The 26,290-nt window shown below is 37.0% G+C and overlaps 1 protein-coding gene across 7 annotated transcripts in view; it reads right to left on the bottom strand.

The window, feature by feature from the left end:
- Window positions 1-16,509: 16,509 nt before the first annotated feature.
- NEK7 (NIMA related kinase 7) overlaps window positions 16,510-26,290 on the bottom strand; it is a 146,665-nt gene continuing 136,884 nt past the window's right edge. For 6 of the 7 annotated variants that reach the window (XM_032624389.1, XM_032624340.1, XM_032624360.1 and 3 more), the window contains one exon: window positions 16,510-19,492. In XM_032624389.1, the coding sequence (XP_032480280.1) occupies window positions 19,382-19,492 (111 nt within the window). In that variant the 3' untranslated portion in view covers window positions 16,510-19,381. The remainder of the gene's footprint in view (window positions 19,493-26,290) is intronic. The other variant, XM_032624380.1, reaches the window with a different exon arrangement.

Here is a 26,290-nt window from a genome sequence, read left to right as displayed (position 1 = left end):
CTGTTTGCTAATATTGTGTTCATGACTTTGGTGTCTATGTTCATCTGTGATATGGGCCTGTAATTATCTTTTCTGTGTATGATATTTTTGTCTATGTTTTCTTTTTTTAATCAGGGAGACTGTGGCCTCATAGAATGAGTTCAGAAGTGCTCCTGCCTCTGCAAATTTTTGGAAGATTTGCAGAAGGATAGGTGTTAACTCTTCTCTAAATGTATGGTAGAAATTCCCTGTGAAGCCATCTGGTCCTGAGTTTCTGTTTCTTGGGACTTTGTAAATGACTGATTCAATTTCAGGAGTGGGAATTGGTCAGTTCGTATATTCCAGTTCTTCCTGGTTCAGTTCTGGGTGATTGTACCTCTGTAAAAATGTGTTCATTTGCTGTAGATTTTCCATTTTATTGGCAAATGGTTGCTCCTTGTAGACTCTTAGTGTTCTTTGTATATCTGTGATGTCAGTTGTAACTACTTTATCATTTGTACATTTATTGGTTTGGGCCCTCTCCCTTTTTTTCCTGATGAGTCTGGCTAAGGATTAGGAATATTGTTTATCTGTTCAATGAACCAGGTTTTAGTGTCATTGATCTTTTCTTTGTTTGTTGTTTGTTTTCTAGGCTCTATTTCATAAATGTCTGCTCAGATCATTATGATTTCTTTCCTTCGACTAAGTTGGGCTTTTGTTTGTTCATTTTTCTCTAGTTACGTTAGGTGTAAAGTTACGTCATTTGTTGAAGCTTTTTCTTCTTGTTAGCTTGTATCACTAAAAACTTCCCTCTTAGAACAGCTTTTGCTGCAACCCATAGGTTTTGGGTCATTGTGTTTTTCTTTTATTTGTCTCTAGGTCTCTGTTCAATTGATTTAATTGAAGTATAGTTGATTTACAATGTTTGGTTACTTTTGCTGTACAGAAAATTGATTGTTATACACCTATCTATCTTTCTGTCTAGGCATTCTTTCTCATTTTCTTGTCCAGTGTGGTTTATTACAGGATATTGAATACAGTTTGCTCTGGTATACAGTAGGACTTTGTTCCTTTTTTAAATTAATTATTAATTAATTAATTATATTTTACAAATTTTTATTTTATATTAGAATATCGTTGACTAACAATGCTGTGTTAGTTGCAGGTGTGCAGCAAAGTGATCCAGTTATACATTATAATATGTACCTATTCGTTTTCATATTCATTCCCATTTCAGTTATTACAAAATATTGAGCAACATCCCTGTATTATACAGTAGGTCCTTATTTGTTATCTGTTTTAATACGAGAGTGTGTACATGTAAATCCTAAACTCCCAATCTATCCCTTCCTCCCACCCCATTCCCTCTGATAACCATAAGTGTGTAATCTATGTCTGTGAGTCTGTTTCTCTTTCGTAAGTAAGTTCATTTCTATCATTTCTTTTTAGATTCCGTATATAAGCAATATTGTATGATATTTTTAGTTCACTTAGTAGGATAATCTCCACGTCCATCCATGTTGATGTAAATGTCATTATTTCATTATTTTTGTTGGCTGAGTAATATTCCATTGTATATATGTACCACTTCTGCTTCATCCATTGTTCTGTCAATGGACATTTTGGTGGCTTCTGTGTCTTGACTATTGTAAAGAGTGCTGCAATGAATATTGGGAGGCATGTATCCTTTAGAACTATGTATTACTCTGAATATATGCCCAGGAGTGGGATTGCTGGATCATATGGTAGCTCTACTTTTAGTTTTTTAAGGAACCCCATACTGTTCTCTATAGTGTCTGTAGCAATTTACATTTCCTTCAAGAGTATAGGAGGGTTGCCTTTTCTCCATGACCTTGTTCTTTCCCCATTCTATGTATAATAGTTTGCATCTGCTAACCCCAAACTCAAAATCCATCTCTTCCATGCCTCCCCTCTCCCTGGCAACAACCATTCTCTTCTCTATGTCTGTGAGTCTGTTTCTTTTATGTAGATAGTTCTTTTGTGTCAGAGTTTTCATTCCACGTATACGTGATCACATATGGTATTTCTCCTTCTCTTTGTGACTTGCTTCACTTACTGTGATAATCTCTAGCTCCATTCACGTTGCGGCAAATGGCATTATTTCAATCCTTTGTCATGGCTGAGTAGTATTCCATTGTATATATATATACCACAAATGCTTAAGCCGTTCATGTGTCAGTGAACATTTGGGTTGCTTCCATGTCTTGGCTATGGTTAATAATGCCTGCTGTGCACATAGGGATTCACATACCTTCTTGATTTAGAATGCTCTCTGATTATATACCCAGGAGTTGTGTTGTTGGAGCACGTGAGAAGTCAATTTTTAGTTTTCTCAATAAGCTCCATACTGTTTTCCAAAGCGGCTACAACCAATTTACATTCCTATGCGCAGTGTAGGAGGGTTCCCTTTTCTCCACACCCTCTCCAGCATTTGGTATTTATAGTCATTTTAATGATGGCCATTCTGACCTTTGTGATGTGGTGCCTCATTGTAGTTCTGATTTGCATTTCTTTAATAGTCACTGACGTTGAGAATCTTTTCATGTGCTCGTTTGGCCATTTGTATGTTTTTGAGAAACGTCATTGTAGGTCTTCTGCCCGGTTTTTTGATTGGGTCACTTTGGATTTTGGTTGTTCAGTTGTATGAGATGTTTGTATATTTTGGAAATTAAGGCCTTGTCAGTTGCCTCATTTGCAAATATTTTCTCCCAGTCTGTAGGTTGTCTTTCCTTTTTGTTTATGGTTTCGTTTGCTGTGCCAACACTTTTGAGTTTGATTAGGTCCTATTGTGTTGAGTTCTGTTTTTATTTCCATTACCCTAGGAGCCAAAACTAGAAAGATATTGCCGCAATTTACGTCAACGTGTGCTCTGTCTAGGTTGTCCTCTGGGAGTCTTTTAGTATCCAGTTCTCCAGTTAGGTTTTAATTCGTATTGTGTTTATTTGGGGTTGGGGTCTTAAGAATGTTCTACTTTCATTCTTTACATGTAGCTGTCCAGTTTTCCCAGCACCACTTATTGAATAGACGGTATTTTTCTCCATCGTATATTCTCGCCTCCTTTGTCTTAAATTAATTGACCATAGCTGAATGGTTTCTTTCTGTGCTTTCTTTCCTGTTTCATTGATCTATATGTTGGGTTTTTTTGCCAGTAGGCCATACTGTTTTGATTACTGTGGCCTGGTATTATAGTCTGAAGACAGGGAGAGTGATTCCTTCAGCTTCTTTCCTCTTCCCAAGATTGTTGTGGTCACTCAGGGTCCTTTGTGTTTCCATACAGATTTAAATATTTTGTGTTGTAGTTCTGCAAACAATGCCCTTGGTCATTTGATAGGGATTTCATTGGATCTGTAGATCGTTCTGAACAGTGCGATAATTTTAACTATATTGATTCTTCCCATCCAAGAAGAGGTCTTTTCATCTGTGTGTGTCGGCTTTAATTTCTTTCATCAACATCTTATAGTTTTTTGGAGTAAGGGTCTTTTGCCTCCTTAGGTAGGTTGATCTCTAAACTAGTTTCTTCTATTTGATGCTATTATAAATGGGATTGTTTCCTGAGTTTCTCCTTCGGATCTTTCACTGATAGTGTATAGAGATGAACCAGATTTCTCGGTAATAATTTTGTATCCTGCAGGTTTACTGAATTCATTGTTGAGTTTTAGCAGTTTTCTGTTTGCCTCTTTAGACTTTTCTATGTGTACTAGCATGTCATCTGCAAAAAATGACAGGTTTACTTCTTCTTTTACAAGTTGGATACTTTTTTTTATTTTTCTCCTCTGTTGCTCTGGCTAGGACTTTGAACCGTATGTTATATAAAAGTGGTGAGAATGGGCATGTTCATGATCTTGTTGTTCATTATCTTCGAGAAAATTCTTTCAGCTTTTCACCATCAAGTATGATGCTAGTGCCGGGTTTGTCATATATGACCTGTATTACATTGAGGTATGTTTCTTCTGTGTCACCGTCTACAGAGTTTTGTTTTTTATCATAAATGGATGTTGAATTTTATCAAAAGCTTTCCCTCCCTCTCTAGAAAGGATCATATGTTCTTTATGTTCAATTGATGTATCACACTGATTGATTTGTGGATATTGAAAAATCCTTGCATCACTGCGGGAAATCTCACTTGATCATGATGCATAATCCTTTTAATGTATTGATGGATTCTGTTTGCTAATATTGTGTTCATGACTTTGGTGTCTATGTTCATCTGTGATATGGGCCTGTAATTATCTTTTCTGTGTATGATATTTTTGTCTATGTTTTCTTTTTTAATCAGGGAGACTGTGGCCTCATAGAATGAGTTCAGAAGTGCTCCTACCTCTGCAAATTTTTGGAAGATTTGCAGAAGGATAGGTGTTAACTCTTCTCTAAATGTATGGTAGAAATTCCCTGTGAAGCCATCTGGTCCTGAGTTTCTGTTTCTTGGGACTTTGTAAATGACTGATTCAATTTCAGGAGTGGGAATTGGTCAGTTCGTATATTCCAGTTCTTCCTGGTTCAGTTCTGGGTGATTGTACCTCTGTAAAAATGTGTTCATTTGCTGTAGATTTTCCATTTTATTGGCAAATGGTTTGCTCCTTGTAGACTCTTAGTGTTCTTTGTATATCTGTGATGTCAGTTGTAACTACTTTATCATTTGTACATTTATTGGTTTGGGCCCTCTCCCTTTTTTTTCCTGATGAGTCTGGCTAAGGATTAGGAATATTGTTTATCTGTTCAATGAACCAGGTTTTAGTGTCATTGATCTTTTCTTTGTTTGTTGTTTGTTTTCTAGGCTCTATTTCATAAATGTCTGCTCAGATCATTATGATTTCTTTCCTTCGACTAAGTTGGGCTTTTGTTTGTTCATTTTTCTCTAGTTACGTTAGGTGTAAAGTTACGTCATTTGTTGAAGCTTTTTCTTCTTGTTAGCTTGTATCACTAAAAACTTCCCTCTTAGAACAGCTTTTGCTGCAACCCATAGGTTTTGGGTCATTGTGTTTTTCTTTTATTTGTCTCTAGGTCTCTGTTCAATTGATTTAATTGAAGTATAGTTGATTTACAATGTTTGGTTACTTTTGCTGTACAGAAAATTGATTGTTATACACCTATCTATCTTTCTGTCTAGGCATTCTTTCTCATTTTCTTGTCCAGTGTGGTTTATTACAGGATATTGAATACAGTTTGCTCTGGTATACAGTAGGACTTTGTTCCTTTTTTAATTAATTAATAATTAATTAATTATATTTTACAAATTTTTATTTTATATTAGAATATCGTTGACTAACAATGCTGTGTTAGTTGCAGGTGTGCAGCAAAGTGATCCAGTTATACATTATAATATGTACCTATTCGTTTTCATATTCATTCCCATTTCAGTTATTACAAAATATTGAGCAACATCCCTGTATTATACAGTAGGTCCTTATTTGTTATCTGTTTTAATACGAGAGTGTGTACATGTAAATCCTAAACTCCCAATCTATCCCTTCCTCCCACCCCATTCCTCTGATAACCATAAGTGTGTAATCTATGTCTGTGAGTCTGTTTCTCTTTCGTAAGTAAGTTCATTTCTATCATTTCTTTTTAGATTCCGTATATAAGCAATATTGTATGATATTTTTAGTTCACTTAGTAGGATAATCTCCACGTCCATCCATGTTGATGTAAATGTCATTATTTCATTATTTTTGTTGGCTGAGTAATATTCCATTGTATATATGTACCACTTCTGCTTCATCCATTGTTCTGTCAATGGACATTTTGGTGGCTTCTGTGTCTTGACTATTGTAAAGAGTGCTGCAATGAATTATTGGGAGGCATGTATCCTTTAGAACTATGTATTACTCTGAATATATGCCCAGGAGTGGGATTGCTGGATCATATGGTAGCTCTACTTTTAGTTTTTTAAGGAACCCCATACTGTTCTCTATAGTGTCTGTAGCAATTTACATTTCCTTCAAGAGTATAGGAGGGTTGCCTTTTCTCCATGACCTTGTTCTTTCCCCATTCTATGTATAATAGTTTGCATCTGCTAACCCCAAACTCAAAATCCATCTCTTCCATGCCTCCCCTCTCCCTGGCAACAACCATTCTCTTCTCTATGTCTGTGAGTCTGTTTCTTTTATGTAGATAAGTTCTTTTGTGTCAGAGTTTTCATTCCACGTATACGTGATCACATATGGTATTTCTCCTTCTCTTTGTGACTTGCTTCACTTACTGTGATAATCTCTAGCTCCATTCACGTTGCGGCAAATGGCATTATTTCATCCTTTGTCATGGCTGAGTAGTATTCCATTGTATATATATATACCACAAATGCTTAAGCCGTTCATGTGTCAGTGAACATTTGGGTTGCTTCCATGTCTTGGCTATGGTTAATAATGCTGCTGTGCACATAGGGATTCACATACCTTCTTGATTTAGAATGCTCTCTGATTATATACCCAGGAGTTGTGTTGTTGGAGCACGTGAGAAGTCAATTTTTAGTTTTCTCAATAAGCTCCATACTGTTTTCCAAAGCGGCTACACCAATTTACATTCCTATGCGCAGTGTAGGAGGGTTCCCTTTTCTCCACACCCTCTCCAGCATTTGGTATTTATAGTCATTTTAATGATGGCCATTCTGACCTTTGTGATGTGGTGCCTCATTGTAGTTCTGATTTGCATTTCTTTAATAGTCACTGACGTTGAGAATCTTTTCATGTGCTCGTTTGGCCATTTGTATGTTTTTGAGAAACGTCATTGTAGGTCTTCTGCCCGTTTTTTGATTGGGTCACTTTGGATTTTGGTTGTTCAGTTGTATGAGATGTTTGTATATTTTGGAAATTAAGGCCTTGTCAGTTGCCTCATTTGCAAATATTTTCTCCCAGTCTGTAGGTTGTCTTTCCTTTTTGTTTATGGTTTCGTTTGCTGTGCCAACACTTTTGAGTTTGATTAGGTCCTATTTGTTGAGTTCTGTTTTTATTTCCATTACCCTAGGAGCCAAAACTAGAAAGATATTGCCGCAATTTACGTCAACGTGTGCTCTGTCTAGGTTGTCCTCTGGGAGTCTTTTAGTATCCAGTTCTCCAGTTAGGTTTTTAATTCGTATTGTGTTTATTTGGGGTTGGGGTCTTAAGAATGTTCTACTTTCATTCTTTACATGTAGCTGTCCAGTTTTCCCAGCACCACTTATTGAATAGACGGTATTTTCTCCATCGTATATTCTCGCCTCCTTTGTCTTAAATTAATTGACCATAGCTGAATGGTTTCTTTCTGTGCTTTCTTTCCTGTTTCATTGATCTATATGTTGGGTTTTTTTGCCAGTAGGCCATACTGTTGATTACTGTGGCCTGGTATTATAGTCTGAAGACAGGGAGAGTGATTCCTTCAGCTTCTTTCCTCTTTCCCAAGATTGTTGTGGTCACTCAGGGGCCTTTGTGTTTCCATACAGATTTAAATATTTTGTGTTGTAGTTCTGCAAACAATGCCCTTGGTCATTTGATAGGGATTTCATTGGATCTGTAGATCGTTCTGAACAGTGCGATAATTTTAACTATATTGATTCTTCCCATCCAAGAAGAGGTCTTTTCATCTGTGTGTGTCGGCTTTAATTTCTTTCATCAACATCTTATAGTTTTTGGAGTAAGGGTCTTTTGCCTCCTTAGGTAGGTTGATCTCTAAACTAGTTTCTTCTATTTGATGCTATTATAAATGGGATTGTTTCCTGAGTTTCTCCTTCGGATCTTTCACTGATAGTGTATAGAGATGAACCAGATTTCTCGGTAATAATTTTGTATCCTGCAGGTTTACTGAATTCATTGTTGAGTTTTAGCAGTTTTTCTGTTTGCCTCTTTGGACTTTTCTATGTGTACTAGCATGTCATCTGCAAAAAATGACAGGTTTACTTCTTCTTTTACAAGTTGGATACTTTTTTTTATTTTTCTCCTCTGTTGCTCTGGCTAGGACTTTGAACCGTATGTTATATAAAAGTGGTGAGAATGGGCATGTTCATGATCTTGTTGTTCATTATCTTCGAGAAAATTCTTTCAGCTTTTCACCATCAAGTATGATGCTAGTGCCGGGTTTGTCATATATGACCTTTATTACATTGAGGTATGTTTCTTCTGTGTCACCGTCTACAGAGTTTTGTTTTTTATCATAAATGGATGTTGAATTTTATCAAAAGCTTTCCCTCCCTCTCTAGAAAGGATCATATGTTCTTTATGTTCAATTGATGTATCACACTGATTGATTTGTGGATATTGAAAAATCCTTGCATCACTGCGGGAAATCTCACTTGATCATGATGCATAATCCTTTTAATGTATTGATGGATTCTGTTTGCTAATATTGTGTTCATGACTTTGGTGTCTATGTTCATCTGTGATATGGGCCTGTAATTATCTTTTCTGTGTATGATATTTTTGTCTATGTTTTCTTTTTTTTAATCAGGGAGATTGTGGCCTCATAGAATGAGTTCAGAAGTGCTCCTACCTCTGCAAATTTTTGGAAGATTTGCAGAAGGATAGGTGTTAACTCTTCTCTAAATGTATGGTAGAAATTCCCTGTGAAGCCATCTGGTCCTGAGTTTCTGTTTCTTGGGACTTTGTAAATGACTGATTCAATTTCAGGAGTGGGAATTGGTCAGTTCGTATATTCCAGTTCTTCCTGGTTCAGTTCTGGGTGATTGTACCTCTGTAAAAATGTGTTCATTTGCTGTAGATTTTCCATTTTATTGGCAAATGGTTGCTCCTTGTAGACTCTTAGTGTTCTTTGTATATCTGTGATGTCAGTTGTAACTACTTTATCATTTGTACATTTATTGGTTTGGGCCCTCTCCCTTTTTTTCCTGATGAGTCTGGCTAAGGTTTTTGAATTTTTTTCATGTTTTTAAAGAACAAGCTTTTAGTTTCACTGATTTTTTTTTTTGAGCTCTAATTTGTTTATTTCTGCTGTGATCTTTATGATTTCTTTCCTTCTACTAACTTTTGGTTTTGTTTGTTCATCTTTCTCTAGTTACATTCAGTGTAAAGTTAGGTTATTTATTTGAAGGTTTTCTTCTTTTAGGTTGTATTGCATAAGACTGCCCTCTTTGAATTGCTTTTGCTGTGTCTGATACGTTTTGAGTTGTCATTTGTCGCTATATTTTTTGTAAATTGATTTAATTCACATATAGGTGATTTACAATGTTTTATTACTTTCTGTTGTAGAGAAAAGTGATTCAGTTACACGTCTATCTATCTGTCCATCTATCCATTCTTTTTCATTTTCTTTTCCATTATGGTTTGTCACAGGATATTGAATAGATTTCCCTGTGCTATACAGTAGGACCTTGTTCTTTATCCATTTTATGTATAATAGTTTGCATCTGCTAAACCCAAACTCCCAAGCCACCCCTCTGCTGCTCCCCTTCTCCCTTGGCAAACACTAGTCTGTTCTCTATGTTTGTGTGTCTGTTTGTGTTTCATAGATTCATTTGAATCATATTTTACATTGCACACATAAGTGATATTATATGCTATTTGTTCTTCTCCTTGTGATATAGGCCATTAATTTTCTATTTTGTGTGTGACTGTCGTTTTTTTTAATTTTTGTTTTATATTGGAGCATAGATTATTAACAATTTTGTGTTAGTTTCGGGTGTACAGCAAAGTGATTCAGTTATACGTATACATGTATCTATTCTGGTTCAAATTTTTTTTCCCATTTAGGTTATTACAGAATATTGAGGAGACTAATCCCTTGTTGGTCACATCATTTGCAAATATTTTCTACCAATCTGTGCGTCATCTTTTCGTTTTGTTTATGGTTTCCTTTGCTGGACAATAGCTTTGAGTTTAATTTGGTCCCATTTGTTTATTTTTGTTTTTACTTCCATTACTCTAGGAGTTGGCTTGGAAAAGATACTGCTGTGATTTATGTCAAAGTGTGTTTGCTGTTATTTACGTCAAAGTGTGTTCTGCCTATGTTTTCCTCTAAGAGTATTATAGTATCCTGTCTTACATTTAGTTCTTTAATCCATTTTTTAGTTTATTTTTGCATATGCTGTTAAAGAATGCTTAATTTCATTGTTTTTACATGTAGCTGTCCAGTTTTCTCAGCACCATTTGTTGAACAGACTGTCTTTCCTCCACTGTATAGTCTTTCCATCTTTGTCATAGATTAATTGACCATGGATGATTACATTGATTTCTGGGATTTCTGTCCTGTTCTATTTATCTATATTTCTGTTTTTGTGCCAGTATCATATTGTTTTGATGACTGTGCTGTGTAGTATAGTCTGAAGTCATGGAGACTGATTCCTCCAGCTCTGTTTTTCTTTCTCAAGATTGCTTTGACTATTTGTCTCTATACAAATTTTAAGATTATTTGTTCTAGTTCTGTGAAAAATGCCATTGGTAATTTGAAAGGGATTGCATTGAATCTGAATTGCCTTGGGTGGTATAGTCATTTCAGTAATATTGATTCTGCCAATCCAAGAATATTGTATATCTTTCAGTCTGTTTGTGTTGTCTTCGATCTCATTCACCAGCATCTTATACGTTTTGGAGTACGGGTGTTTTGTCTCCTTAGTAAGGTTTATTCCTAAGTATTATTTTCTTTTTGATGTGATGATAAATGTGATTGTTTCTTTAATGTCTTTTTCTGATCTTTCATTGTTAGTGTATAGAAATGCAACAGATTTCTCTGTATTAATTTTGTATCCTGTAACTTTACCAAATTCATTGATGAGCTCTAGTAGTTTTCTGGTAGCATCTTTAGGACTTTCTATGTATAGTATCATGTCATCTGCAAACAGTGCCAATTTTACTTCTTTTCCAATTTGGATTCCTTTTATTCTCTGATTGTCATATCTAGGACTTCCAAAACTATATTGAATAAAAGTGTTGAGAGTGGACAGCCTTGTCTTGTTCCTGATCCTAGAGGAAATGCTTTCAGCTTTTCACCATTGAGAATGATGTTAGTTGTAGGTTTGTCGTATATGGCCTTTATTAGGTTGAGAAATGTTCACTTTATGCCCATTTTCTGGAGAGTTTTTATCATGAATGGTGTTGAATTTTGTCAAAAGTTTTTTCTGCATGAATTGATCATATGGTTTTTATTCTTCAATTTGTTGATGTGGTGTATCATACTTATTGATTTGAGAATATTGAAAAATCCTTACATCCCTGGGCTACATCCCACTTGATCATGATGTATGATCTATTCTTGTTGTCTGCTAATACTGTGTTGAGGATTTTGGTATCTATGCTCATCAGTGCTATGGGCCTGTAATTTTCTTTTTGTGTGTGCTATATTTGTCTGGCTTTTGGTATCGGGGTGATGATGGCCTCATAGAATGAGTTAGGAAGTGTTCCTTCCTCTGGAATATTTTGGAAGATTTGCAGAAGGATATGTGTTAACCCTTCTCTAAATGTTTGGAAGAAATTCCCTATGAAGCCATCCACTAGATTTTTGTTTGTTGGGGCTTTTTAAATTACGGATTGAATTTCAGGAATGGTAATTGGTCAGTTCATATATTCCAGTTCTTCCTGCTTCAGTTTTGGGAGATTGTGCCTTTATAAAAATTTGTCTGTTTTCTCTAGGTTGTCCATTTTATTGGCAAATATTTGCTTTTAGTAATCTCTTAGGGTCCTTTGTATTTCTGTGATGTCAGTTGTAACTGTTTTTCATTTGGACATTTATTGATTTGGGCCCTCTCCTTTTTTTCCTGATGAGTCTGGCTAAGGATTCTGAATATTATTTATCTTTTCAAAGAACCCAGTTTTAGTTTCATTGATTTTTTTTTGTTTTTGTTTGTTTATTTAGGCTCTTTCATTTATTTCTGCTCGGATAGTTACGATTTCTTTCCTCCTACTAAATTTGGGATTTGTTTGTTAATTTTTCTCTAGTTAAGTTAGGTGTAAGGTTAGGTTATTTATTTGAGATTTTCTTCTTAGCTTATATCACTAAAAACTCTCCTCTTAGAACAGCTTTTGCTGCGTCCCATAGGTTTTGGGTGGTTGTGATTTTGTTTTCATTTGTCTCAAGGGTTTTTTAAATAATTGATTTAATTGAAGTATAGTTGATTTACAATATTGTGTTACTTTTGCTGTACAGCAAAGTGATTCAGTTATACATTTATCATCTATCTATCTGTCATCTATCATGTATCTATTCATTCTTTTTCATTTTCTTTTCCATTATGGTTTATCGCAGGATATTGAATAGAGTTCCCTGTGCTATACACTAGGACCTTGTTTTTTATCCATTCTATGTATAATAGTTTGCATCTGCTAATCCCAAACTCAACAAGTTTTCTTGTTTCTGGTGTCCACCCCTGGTGAGTGAGACTGTTCTAGAGCCTGGAGCCTACAGGCTGTTGGATGGGGCCAGATCTTGTTGCTCTTGGCTCAGGCAAAATGTCTGCCTCTCATAAGAGTTTCAAGTAGATGAATACTCCCTTATATGTCTACTACCAGCTTTTATGACCCCAGAGAGAGCCACAGCCGCTCCCCGCCTCCCTAGGAGACCCTCCAAGACCAGCAGGTATGTCTGGTACAGGCTCCTATGAAGTCACTGCTTTTGCCCTTGGTCCCAGTGTATGCGAGTTCTTGTGTGAGCCCTTTAAGAGTGCATCTCTGTTTCCCCTGCCTTGTGAGCTCCTGCGGGCATGCCCCACTGGCCTTCAAAGCCAGATGCTCTGAGGACTCCTCCTCCTGATGCCAGACCCCTAGGCTGTGGGGCTTAGAGCTCTCACTCCTGTGGGAGAACTTCCGCAATATAATTATTCTCGTTTGTGGTTGCCCTCCCCCCCCCGCCATGTTATGGAATTTGATTGTATCTGACACAGTGCTCCTCTTGCTGTGTCATTGTGGTTCCTTCTTTATGTCTTTGGTTATAGAATCTTTTTTGGTAGGTTCCAGTCTTTTTAATCGATGGTTGTTGAGCAGTTAGGTGTGATTTTGGTGTGCTTGTCCGAAGAGGTGAGCGTAAGGTCCTTCTACTCTGCCATTTACCCAGATTTGTTTAAATGATCACAATTCCCACTGCCAACAACAATCAAAAGAGTGCATTTTCTGCATCTTCTCCAGCATCCGATGTCATCACTTTTCATGTGTACTGATTTCTTTTGCTGTTGACTATTAATTGAATTTATTCTACTGTGAATTGTCTGTTTTATATCTTTTGGTCTTTTTTCTCCTATTTTCTTGCATTTTTACTTACCAATTTTACTAATCAATCTGAGGATATTTACCTATATGTGATTCCTAGTTTATCATTTGTATTTTTATTTTGTTTGTGGTATATGTTACCGTATGATATCCATTGCCGATTATTTATGTGGTCAAAAATACAGCTATTATTTCTTTTTAGTTTCCTATCTAGATTACACAGGTCACCTACTCCCATGGTGTTATGCATTCTCCTAATTTATCTTTATTCCTTTCTTTCCCCCTTCCTTCCTTGTTTTAATTTAGATCATTAATTTATCTGGTATTTACTTTTCTGTATAGTGTGAGTTAGAAATCTGTTTGTTTTCATCTAGTGCCCTTAAGAAAACATACATTACCATAAACGTCATTCTCTCTCATATATTAAGGTCCCACAATACTTTATGATTGACCTTTATATTTCATTCCACCAATGTTCATAGATTCCTCTGCCAATACTATACTGCTTTAAGTAGCTTTATGGTAGGTTTTAATATGTAATAAGTTCAGTCTATTTTTATTTTTAAAAAAGTTTTAGGCTCTTTTTATATATTTATTTTTCCATATGAACTTTGACATCATTTTATCTGGTTGCAAGAAATTATGAGATTTGGATCAACAATGCATTACTAACAAACATTATATAGTACTTGATATTTAACTTTCGCATCCAAAACATGGCCTCTTTCTCTATTCGGGGTTTTCTTTGTGTTCTTAAACAAGATTTTACGATTTCTTTCATATAGGTCTCATACGTTTTTCAATTATTTCTAGTTACCTTATAATTCTTAGCTATCATAAACTCTTTTCCTGTTTATATTACCAAGTTCTTGTTGTAAATATAGGGAAAATATACACCTGCAAACTCACCATGCATCCCTCCACCCTGCCTCACCCCCCTCATCTTTCGCTTCTTGGACAGCCAAACTTCTTCCCATCTGAAGCTTCCCAGGCATTCTTCCTCTGCCTTCCTTGTCTGTTCTTGGACTGACTCCTTCTCATGCTTTAGGTCTGGACTTAAGTGTCACCTCCGCAGTGTCTCTTTTCCTCCATAGGAAATTTCCTCATCACAACTTGCATTTACATACTTTCATAGACGTACTTGGACTTGATTTTAAATCCATGGAAACAGAGACATTTGCTCAAGACTGTATTGTGGATCTGGTATATGGGGATGCCCAGTGAACACTGGTGGGGTTAGTGGATCAATTCTTTGATCTCCTTCTTTTTTATCACCTCTGCACTCCTGATCTAATATTTTCAGTTTCTTCACTTGCTACTTCTCTTAACCTCTTAACCATCATTTAATCTTTAAAATTGAGCTACTACTACGCCTGGTTACCATGTACTTCTTCTCCATATGCCATATCTTTCCTGTTTTTACCCCCAACTTGTTTTCCACTCTTCTCCTAGTGAATCGTCCACTTTGAACATCACCATGACTTCCGCATTAAGTCCAGGGTCCCAATCTTAATCCTTATTATCCTAATTTCTTTGTAACTTTTGGCAGCTGATAACTTCATGTTTTTCTTCTGGTTTACCTTCTGTTTTTGATTCTTTTACGTCCTTACTTGTCCTTCCTTCCCTGGCTGCTGCCGTTTTTGCACAATCCCCTGGAGTACTCAGCTCCACTTCCGACACTGTAAGCACCATACTGTTAATTCAAGAAGAATAAACTGTGTGACTACCACGAGGGGAGCACTGTAAGCGTGTAACACCACACTGAACAACACAGGAAGCATCTGTCCTCCTGGAGCTTAGGGTCTAGCAGATTACAAATTAACCAAGAGTCACACAAGTGATCATTTGGGTGCACTGGGGTCAGCACCAAAGGAAAAGTATAGGATGAGTGGCTCCTGGAAAAGTTCATTTGATGTCAGCCATGGAGGAGTAGGAGGATTCTTGTGGCCAAAGGGGAAGAGCTATTTAAGTTGTACTAGCCCTAAGGTGAGAAAGAACTTGGGGCTCTTGGAAAACCAGTCCTGTGGGCCTAGAATGCAGAGAATTAGGCAAAAGTAGATGAAGACTGGGGTCAGAAAAGATGCATATGGTGTAACAACAGCTCCGTTTAGCAAGCACTCGCTTGGTGCCAGGCATTGCACTTAGCCCTTTATAAAATGTATTGCAATTTAATTCTCTTGTAGTGTTTACGAATTTACATCGCTACTTTATACTTGAGAAAGTGAGGATTAGAGAAATAACGTATGAACAGGATTATGCTTCTGGGAGTGAAAAAAATTATTTTCTATGCATTGTAATATTCGCAATGAAAATAATTTACTCAAAAACCCCTGGTTACAAATATTAACTTTCAGGTTCTGTTTTACTCTACTTTTCTCTCTTAAGGATTAAAATTAGAGACCCAAGTGAACAATGAAATGGGTGTGTAAGAAGACCAGAAAGAAACTCCCTCAGAGAAACCCCTCAATTAAAATAAACCTCACAAACATCCCCATATTGCTCTGAAAAACAATCTGAGGAGCCTGTTTTAATATTCTTCATTAATTGCATCTGGAACCCACGTTATTAAAAATAGATAATGTAACAGCTCCACAGATATTTTCTGGTAAGGTTTTGTGGCAGCAATCTTTGTCAGTATGTTAACATTTTGATTTTAAAGTTCGTTAGTGCAGTAGTTTGGTGGTAAAGATAGCTGCACCAACTAATAATCCATGTAAACATAGATGCCTGGTACTGACTTTTCTAATTAACAAACATACTTTTGAAATAAAATTTCAAATAGTCCAACAGTATCTTGAACCTAAAATGTCCTATTACTTACAATCACACATGCACACACACAGTGAGGCTGCAGGTTCCTTACTATCTGTCCTAGGTTATAAAATGAGCTATACTTCGCCACAAGCTACTGGGAATGTGATCCTGATGTGTAAGGTATACCCCTCGCTCTACTACCAGCCTGGCAGATTTTACCCCATTAGGATCTTTCGGCCTCCAAGTCTCCAGACATGGTAGCGATTGTCACTTCCTATGTGAAAAGAACATTCCAACTATCTGTAATATTATTAGGGGTATACTACAGTGATAGGAATAGAATCTGTTGCCTGAGTTTTAGACACCTTTTATAATTTTAAGAAACTTTTCTTACTCAAAGACACTAAATGATGTACCAAAGAGAGAAGGGACAGGTGAAGATGTGCCTTCATTTAATGCATATTTAAAAGCCTACTTCTTAGGGTCTGTCAGCCCTCCACTATCACCACCCCCAACTGTTTTAATTCTCAGGCTTCTCCAAAATGATAGAGTTATGGAAATGAATAAGAACTGCTTCTGTAGATTAAGTGTTAAGTGAAATAAACAATGGTAGACTTTAGAGGAAAAAAATCATAGATACATAAAAATTTTTACTGTACTTAATTTTAAATCTTTATTTATATTAGGATATTATACAATTTTCAAAGCTAACAACAGAGTCTTTTTAGTATGTGTATTGGTAGCATAACAAAATAAAAGTACTTCACAAAAGAAGTCCATATTACAGTACTATTGAAATAGGAGGCATATGATAATTATGCATTCGTGGGTTATAAACATAATACATTCATTTTAAAGAAAAAACCATTTAATATGAATAACATTTTGGTTAAAATAAATATGCAAATGTTAACAGTAACACCTGAAGTGTATATTGATACAAGAATGGTGTTGTGTAATAGACACTATGTAGAATGGTAAGCGGTCATGAAGTGGCTGTCCTGTCTTACTAAATTCACAATCATTGCACATTGCTGAGCGCTTTATTTATACAGGGATACGCTTCATCCACCATTCCTAAACCTCAGCACATGAAACAAAGTCACCCCATGTTGTGTCCTGGGGAACTGGTACCAAAGTCTAAAATAAGGGTTAGAATCAGATGTACCTTTCATTTTACTGTTCCTCATATCAACTCAAATGTTTTACTTAATACAAAATTTACTTATAAGCAGAAATACAAAGAGAACATTTTATAGGTGATTATAAAAATTAATCATCTTCATAATTCTTTGACATGATCCCGTTCAAAATTAAAATTTGTTATGTGCAGTGGTTTCTGCAAGAAAAATATGAACACTTAGATAAAGATACAATGTCCAAAACAAAGTTTCCATATGTAGAAAACAATAATGGACTTCCCTGATCAATAAGTTCTTGCCAACTATTCCCTTCCAGCAGATAGATTCACTTAAAAGTTTAAATCTCTGCTTAAAAGTCCTGTGAGGCGATAAGCTGATGATTTTTAGATCCATGTATCTTTAAAGACTGCAAGAAAAAGGAGTGTATCTGTTCCAACTAGAGAACATTTCACCTCCATGAATCATATTACATTAAAATGAACATGACACTAACGGTCAACAGAAACAATTCCCTTCGTCACTCTGGAGAGGAGGGTGCGGGCATCCAATGCGGTCAAAGTCACCAGAATCTGGGAGAAACGGCATGCCCGGCCCTCACATACAGAATGACCACCTCTCCTGTGTCTGTCCCGGGATAAAATTACCCTCCATTCAGAAATGATTAAGATACTGTAGCTGACTAAATTTAGAAAAAAAAGTTTACACTTTTGCCCTTTGTACATTTTTAAAGTTTACAAATGACTTGGACGTATTCAAATGATTGTAAGAAAAAATACTTCTGTGGAAAAAATAAAACTAGCAGTTATATGGGCTAAAGGTAGGTGTTCTCTGAGCATGAGGGTTTCCTGTTGGCAGGATTATTGTCCCAAGGTTACATGGTGGCATGGGCGTCCTTAGGCAGTGACTGCCACACAGGCTTTTGGCTTCACAACTCTGGGAGGAGCTGGTCACTAACATGAAGGCATTCAGGGAAAACATCTCCATGACAGCGTTTACTAAACTCTGCCCATTTCCTTAAATTAAACAAAGTGTTACCACCTCTGTTATCTTTATGCATGAATACAGTACTTTGCCTAAAAGCTTCTCAATAGAAACGTTTAGCTCATAAAAACTCTGTGGTAGTGGCCAGTTTTCATTTCTTTAAACATATTCTAAAGTTACAACCTTGTCGGATAAATTGAAACAGTATCAACATTCACAGCTACAGTACAATGCACATCCCTCTTCCTGACAAGAAACGGCACCGTGCATACACAGTGGCCCAAATTTTCAAAATTGAAAAAAAAAATGTTTTCAATCCAGGAAAAGTGTTGGTATACCAAATATTTATTTTAAGGTTATTATGTTGTCAGAAAATCTGAAACATTAGCGGATAAAATGCATGTACAATATAAATAGGAAAGTAATGAATAAAAAAAATTTCTGAAGGGGATCAATCAGAACTTCAATAAAATCTATGAATAAAAACATATGCTTACACTATAGTGTACAATCATGAGTAGAGCATTTAAATTTGTAAAGAAACTGAAAATAGTACTGCAGGATTATTCGAAGAATATTTTTCAAATGTACAAAGAACAGTAAAAACACACAGAAAAGGGCAATGTGCAACTTGGAAAATTACTACCACACCAGCCAAAGAAATCCTTAACCACTTTTTAAATGGATTCATTTATACCATTTTAATGCAAGGAGAATTTCAAAGATATTAAAATAAAACAAAATAAAGCAGAAAACTCTTCAGTGTCTGACTCACATTTTATCCCCAAATCTTTTCACATTTAATAGTTGCATTTTGAATGTATAAGCTATTTTAAATCTATAAGAGTTTTAAAGGCTTCTCAAATAGTTCATATGTCTACATTTATCTTTAAGAATCCTATTTGAAAGCTACAATGCTAAGAACTAAAACACATACTTCAAACTTTTAAAAATAAAATAATCACAAAAGTTCACAATTGGGTTCATCTCAAATGTCCATAAATGACTGGAGAGCAGCACACAAGGCACATGTTCAGATACCTTTCTCAGGATGCACGTCTGTCCCAATGGGGCCAAGCCGAGCCGCCAACATTTGGCACTGAGAGTCTATCTGAACATGACTTATCAGCACAAAACTCAAAATAATTCTAAAAATCTTTAGCCATTAAAAACCATCATGTTCCATTTGCTCTCCTAACACGCAATCTGATTATTCCAAAGTCACTGGGGTTTGCAAGAAGGTGATGACTTAAATTGGTACAAAATGAAGCTTAGATGAAAACTGGTTAAGGATTCAAAGCACACTAGCTCTGAAATATTAGTCTTAACACCCAAGAACAGGGAGGTATGATTTGCACAGAAATACTTGAACTTGGGTTGCTTACATCCTCCACGCCGTCCATGCGCTCAGCTGCTGGCCATGCAGGCATGCATCCTCTTGGCCACGTCGTACACATACGTGATGTCTGGTCGCTTTTCTGGGTCTGGGTTGATGCACATGTTCACCAACTGCCGCAGCTGCAAAGACAGAAAAGACAACCTGCTTCAGGAAACCATTCTGGTCGGACAGTAACAAGGAACACACTTTGAACAGCTATAGCCTTACAGGGTAAGTGTTCTGCTAAATGTTTATTTGGCTGGAAATATATGTGACCGCTGTCAATGACTTTACAATTAGTGGAAGGATCTAAGAAGCATATTCATTGGTGAGTGTTAATGTCAAGCATGGAGCATTCTCCATGATCAGAGGCTTTACAATGATCTTATGATCTTTCAAAGAAGTTTAATCAGAAGACAGAAGTCATGAAAGACAGTAAGTTTTAAACTCTAAGTCTCCAAATTAACTGAAGATCTCTATACATTTATTTGATCTAAAGTTTACTACAATAGCCTTGACTGTAAGTTTAAATTTTAATAGCTTACTATGTATCTAAATTTATACAAGGAAATTAGGATAAATGGCTATCACATACATTTATCATAAACCAATTTATATATTTGCATATATATATAAAGTTTTTATTAGTTTTAAAGTAAAAGCACTAATCCAAACTAAGAATAATAAAGGCAAACTAAGTAACAAATAGTATTCTAATTCTCAACTGTATGAAGTAGTATTTATATCCTCATTTTATAGATGAGAGGACTGAGGTTTACTTATTGGGTTGGCCAAAAGGCTCATTTGGTTTTTTGCATAAAATGGCTCTAGTAGCACTTAGTTGTCTTTAACTTTATTCAAAACAATTTTGTTAGATTGTATGTGACACCTGTCATATCAGCGTGCATTTAAAAAAAGACTTATCAAAGTTGGTAAATTTTTCTGTAGCCATTTTAATATTGAGGGTGGAAGGAAAAAAGCAACATTTTCAGCATATTTGTGACTGACTGAATGTGTCAAAAGTGGTCTGCGAAGTTTGGTGCTGGAGATTTCTTGCTGGATGATGCTCCATGGTCGGGTAGGCCAGTTGAAGTTGATAGTGATCAAATCAAGACACTAATTGAGAACAATCAATGTTATACCATGAGGGAGGATAGCCGACACACTCAAAATATCCAAATCAAGCACTGAAAATCATTTGCACCAGCTTGGCTATGTGAATTGCTTTGATGTTTGGGTTCCACATAGGTTAAGTGAAAAAAACCTTCTTGACAGTATTTCCACATGCAATTCTCTACTTAAACGTAACGAAAACATACCATTTTTAAAACAAATTGTGACGGGCAATGAAAAGTGGATACTATACAATGGGGCAAGTGAAATGAAGCACCACCAACCACACCAAAGGCCAGTGTTTATCCAAAGAAGGTGATGTTGTGTATAGGGTGGGATTGGAAGGGAGTCCTCTATTATGAGCTCCTTCTGGAAAAGCAAATGATTAATTCCAACAAGTACTGCTTCCAGTTAGACCAACTGAAAGCAGCACTCGACAGAAAGTGTCTGGAATTAGTCAAGAGAAAACACATAATCTTCCATCAGGATGACGCAAGACCGCATGTTTCTTTGATGACCAGGCGAAAACTGTTACAGCTTGGCTGGAAAGTTCTGATTCATCCACCATATTCACCAGACATTGCACCTTCGGATTTCCATTTATTTCTGTCTTTACAAAATTCTCTTAATGGAAAAAATTTCAATTCCCTGGAAGACTGTAAAAGGCACCTGGAACAGTTCTTTGCTCAAAAGGATAAAAAGTTTTGGGAAGATGGAATTATGAAGTTGCCTGAAAAATGGCAGAAGGTAGTGGAACAAAAAGGTGAATACGTTGTTTAATAAAGTTGTTGGTGAAGATGAAAAATGTGTCTTTTATTTTTATTTAAAAACTGAAGGCACTTTTTGGAGAACCCAATACATCACAGAAAACACATTTTGACAAATTAAAATATCCTTCCATCTGATCCTACAGCCAATGAGTGAAGGATATAGAATTATTCTTAATTCTATTGCCATAGTTTACGAAAACACACGTCTTTGTAATCTGGGTCTTTGCCAGATGACAAGCCAAATCAAGAGGAAGAACCAGATTCTTTAGTATTTAAGTATGTCTTTGAAATTATTCAGATATTCTGAACACTTGCATTAACTCTTTCTCGCCAGTATAACAGCACATAAATTATCAAATCACTGTAATTTCTTCACAGTCCTCAACGTCCACCACGAAGATTTTTTTCATCTGGAGGAAACAGAAGCTGGTGATAAAATCTGTGGGCTGAGTCTGTTAACAGTGCGACAAGGAAGTGAGAAAAGTCAGCTGGAAAGGTGTGTGGAAGGAGGCCCCCAGGGGAGGGGAGAGGAGGGGAGGAGATGGACGGGGCTGTGGAAGCCGGGCTCGCTCAAGGCACCTGCAGCCCTGTGCCCTGAAGTAAGGCACTGTCTCCCAAGGTTTATTTCTTCATCTATTCAAAAAGGAGGCTGGAGTAGATAACCTATAAGGATTCTTCTAGCTCTAGCCCCTAGGTTGTATGATTCTACCAGAATGAAGTTTAATGATACGACTTCACATCTAGAAGTTCAACAACGCTGACAGTTAATGGTAGTCCCACTGAGAGGGTCTGAGGATTTCAATTTCTATTCTTTGCAGTGGTGCAGAGGATAGTATTCGACATTCTAAGGGGTATGGCCGTACACAAGGCATCTTACTATGGTGATCTAAGAGAGATTTAAATCAGAAAGAGGTTGGCATTTTACCCATTAAAATAAAAACAAATACACCCAGTTATACACAATATAGAAAACAGCAGGAAAACTATAACGATACTTATATTTAAAAAGACAATGTTTTCTAACACGTCACCTAGTTGTCAGAAATTTTGTTTAGAGATGAAAATTATAAAAGAAGCAGAAAGGATACCTGTGGTACCAAAATTAATTCTATTTAACCAAGATACAAGCAGATGCAATAGCCATTTTTTGACTGAATGAAACTGCTGCACCCTTCAGGCTAGTCAAGAAACCTCACTTTTCCTGCACAGTAATTCAGAATAGGGTGAACTTTCCAACCTACTGTGGAAAATGCTTGGCCCTCACATGCTCCTGCCATGAGGATTGCAGCTGAAGGAGACAGTATATCTGGCTCCCTGGGTGGAAGACGAGAGCCAGAAGTAATCGAAAGGGGAAGGGACCAAGAGTGAGGGAAATGGAGAGGTGGATGAGCATCGTAAGGACAGGCTTCACAGGGACACCAGGCGAAGCAGAAACCCCTCAGCAGATGGAGCCAGAACAACCCACCATGTGCTTTTTCCTCCCCATTTATGTGGCTCAATCTCCTTCAGATACGTGGTTTATTTTCTCATAAAGACTCTTCTGGGGGGTGGAGACGAGATGGCAGAGTAGAAGGATGTAAGCTCACCTCGTCTTATGAAAACACCAAAATCACAACTGCTGAACAAGCACTGAGGATAAAATTCTGGAACCTACCAAAAAAGATATCCTACATCCAAACACAAGGAAGAAGCTACAACAAGGCAGAAGGAGGGGCGCAATCGCAATAAAATCAAATCCCATACCCGCTAGGTGGGCAAGACACAAACTGGAAATAATTATATCACAGAGGTTTTCCCAGAGGAGTGAAAGTTCTGAGCCCCACATCAGGCTCCCCAGCCTGGGTGTCTGGCAATGGGAGGAGGAACCCCCAGAGCATCTGGCTTTGAAGGCCAGTGGGGTTTGATTGCAGGAATTCCACAGGACTGGGGAAACAAACTCCACACTTGGAAGGCACACAGAAGGTCTCGTGAGCACCAGAACCCAGGGAAAAAGCAGTGACCTCATATGAGTCTGGGCCAGACCCACCTGCTGGTATTGGAGGGTCTCCTGCGAAGGTGGGGGGTGGCTTTGGCTCACTGTGGGGGAAAAAGACACTGACAGCGGCAGTTCTGCCAAGTACTCATTGGCATGAGCACTCCTGAAGGCCACCATTTTCTCACCAAGACCTGGCTCCACCCAACAGCCTATAGGCTCCAGTGCTGGGATGCTTCAGGCCAAACGACCAACAGGGCGGGACCACAGCGCCACCCATCAGCAGAAAAGTCTTCCGGAGGCCACAGCTGCCTGCTAAACACACCCCTTGACATGGCCCTGCCCACCAGAAGGTAAAGACCAGGCTCCACCCACCAGCAGGCAGGAACCAGTCTCTCCCACAGGAAGCCTGCACAATCCTCTTAGATAGCCTCATCCACTAGGGGGGCAGACGGCAGAAACAAGAAGAACTATAACCCTGCAGCCTGCAGAATGGAAACTGCAGTCACAGAAAGTAAGACAAAATGAGAAGGCAGTAGACTATATCCCAGAAAAAGGAACAAGATAGAACCCCAGAAGACAAACTCAGTGGAGATAGGAAATCAACCCAAAAAAGAATTCAGAGCAATGAGAGTAAAGATGATCCGAGATCTTGGAAAAGAATGGAGGCACAGATTGAGAAGATATAAGAAATGTTTAACAAAGACCTAAAAGAACTAAAGAAAAACAAACAGAGATGAACAATAACTGAAATGAAAAATATGCTAGAAGGAAACAACAGCAGAGTAACTGAGGGAGAAGAACAGATAAGTAACCTGGAAAACAGAATGGTGGAAATCACTGCTGCAGAACAGAATAAGGAGAAAAGAATGAAAAGAAATGAAGACACTCTAAGAGACCTCTGGGACAACATTAAATGCACCAACATTTGCATTATAGGGGTCTCAGAAGGAGAAGAGAGAGAGAGAAAGGACCTGAGAAAATATCAAGAGCTTCTAGCTGAAAACTTCCCTAACATGGTAAAGGAAACAGTCACCCAAGTCCAGGAAGTGCTAAAGGAAACAGTCACCCAAGTCCAGGAAGTGCAGAGTCCCAGGCAGGATGAACCCAAGGAGGAACATGCCAGGACACGCAGTAATCAAATTGACAAAAATTAAAGAAAAAAATATTAAAAGTAAGAAGGGAAAAGCAAAAAACAACCTACAAGAGAACTCCCATAAGGTTATCAGCTGATTTTTCAACAGAAACTCTGCAGGCCAGAAGGGAGTGGCATGATATATTTAAGATGATGAAAGGGAAGAACCTACAAAGAAGAATACTCTACTACCCAGCAAGGCTCTCATTCAGATTTGACAAAGAAGTCAAAAGCTTTTAGACAAGCAAAAGCTAAGAGAATCCAACACAACCAGACCAGCTTTGCAACAAATGCTAAAGGAACTTCTCTAGGAGGAAAAGAAAAGGTCACAACTAGAAACAAGAATATTATGAATGGAAAAGCTCACCAGTAAAGGTAAACATACAGTAAAGGTAGGAAATCATCCACACAGAAATATATCAAAACCAGCAATCATGAGGAGGTACACATGCAGGATATTGGAAATGCATCTGAAATTAAAAGACAAGCAACTTAAAATAATCTGTTTATAGAAAGACTGCTATATCAAAACTTCATGGTAACCACAAAACAAAAATCTACAATAGATACACACACACAAAAACAAAAAGGAATCCAAACACAACACTAAAGTTAGTCATCAAATTACAAAAGAAGAGAACAAAAGAGGAAGGGAAGAAAAAAAGACCTGCAAAACCAAACCCAAAACAATTAACAAAATGGCAATAAGGATATACATGTCAATAATTACCCTGAACATAAACAGATTAAACACTCCAACCAAAAGACACAGACTGGCTGAATGGATACAAAAATAAGACCCATATATATGCTGTCTACAAGAGACCCACGTCAGACCTAGGGACACATACAGACTGAAAGTGAGGGGATGGAGAAAGGTATTCTATGCAACTGGAAATCAAAAGAAAGCTGGAGTAGCAATACTCATATCAGACAAAACAAACTTTAAAATAAAGACTGTTACAAGAGAGAAAGAAGGACACTACATAGTGATCAGGGGATCAATCCAAGAAGAAGATAGAACAATTGTAAATATATATGCACCCAACATCGGAGCACCTCAATATATAAGGCAAATACTAACAGCCATAAAAGGAGAAATAGACAGTAACACAATAATAGTGGGGGAATTTAATACTCCATCTTCATCAATGGACACATCTTCCAGACAGAAAATTAATAAGGAAATACAGGCCTTAAATGACACATTAGACCAGATGTAGTTACTTGCTAGTTATAGAGCATTCCATCCAAAAGCAGCAGAATACACATTCTTTTCAAGTGCGCATGGAACATTCTCCAGGATAGATCACATACTGGGCCACAAAATGAGCCTCAGTAAATTTAAGAAAACTGAAATCGTATCACACATCTTTTCAGAACACAATGCTATGAGATTAGAAATCAAATACAAGAAAAAAACTGTAAAAAACATAAACACGTGGAGGCTAAACATTATGCTACTAAACAACCACTGAAGAAATCAAAGAGGAAATCCAAAAATACCTAGAGACAAATGAAAACGAAAGCATGAGGTAAAAGCAGTTCTAAGAGGGAAGTTTATAGCAATACAAGCTTACCTCAGGAAACAAGAAAAATCTCAAATAAACCACCTAAACTTACACTTAAAGCAACTAGAGAAAGAACAAACAAGACCCAAAGTTAGTAGGATAGAAATCATAAAGATCAGAGCAGAAATAAATGAAATAGAAACAAAACAATAGCGAAGATCAATGAAACTAAAAAGCTGGTTCTTTGAAAAGATAAACAAAATTGATAAACCTTTAGCCAGATTCATCAAGAAAAAAAGGGAGAGGGCTCAAATCAATAAAATTAGAAATGAAAAGGAAGTTACAACAGACACCACAGAAATAAAAAGGACTCTAACAGACAACTAAAAGCAACTTTATGCCAATAAAATGTACAACCTAGAAGAAATGGACAAATT

This window comes from Phocoena sinus, chromosome 1 (genome assembly GCF_008692025.1).
Source record: "Phocoena sinus isolate mPhoSin1 chromosome 1, mPhoSin1.pri, whole genome shotgun sequence".
Classification (NCBI taxonomy): Eukaryota; Metazoa; Chordata; class Mammalia; order Artiodactyla; family Phocoenidae; genus Phocoena; species Phocoena sinus.
Note: the sequence above shows the minus strand (reverse complement) of the source record. Positions and strands in the feature narration are given on the sequence as shown.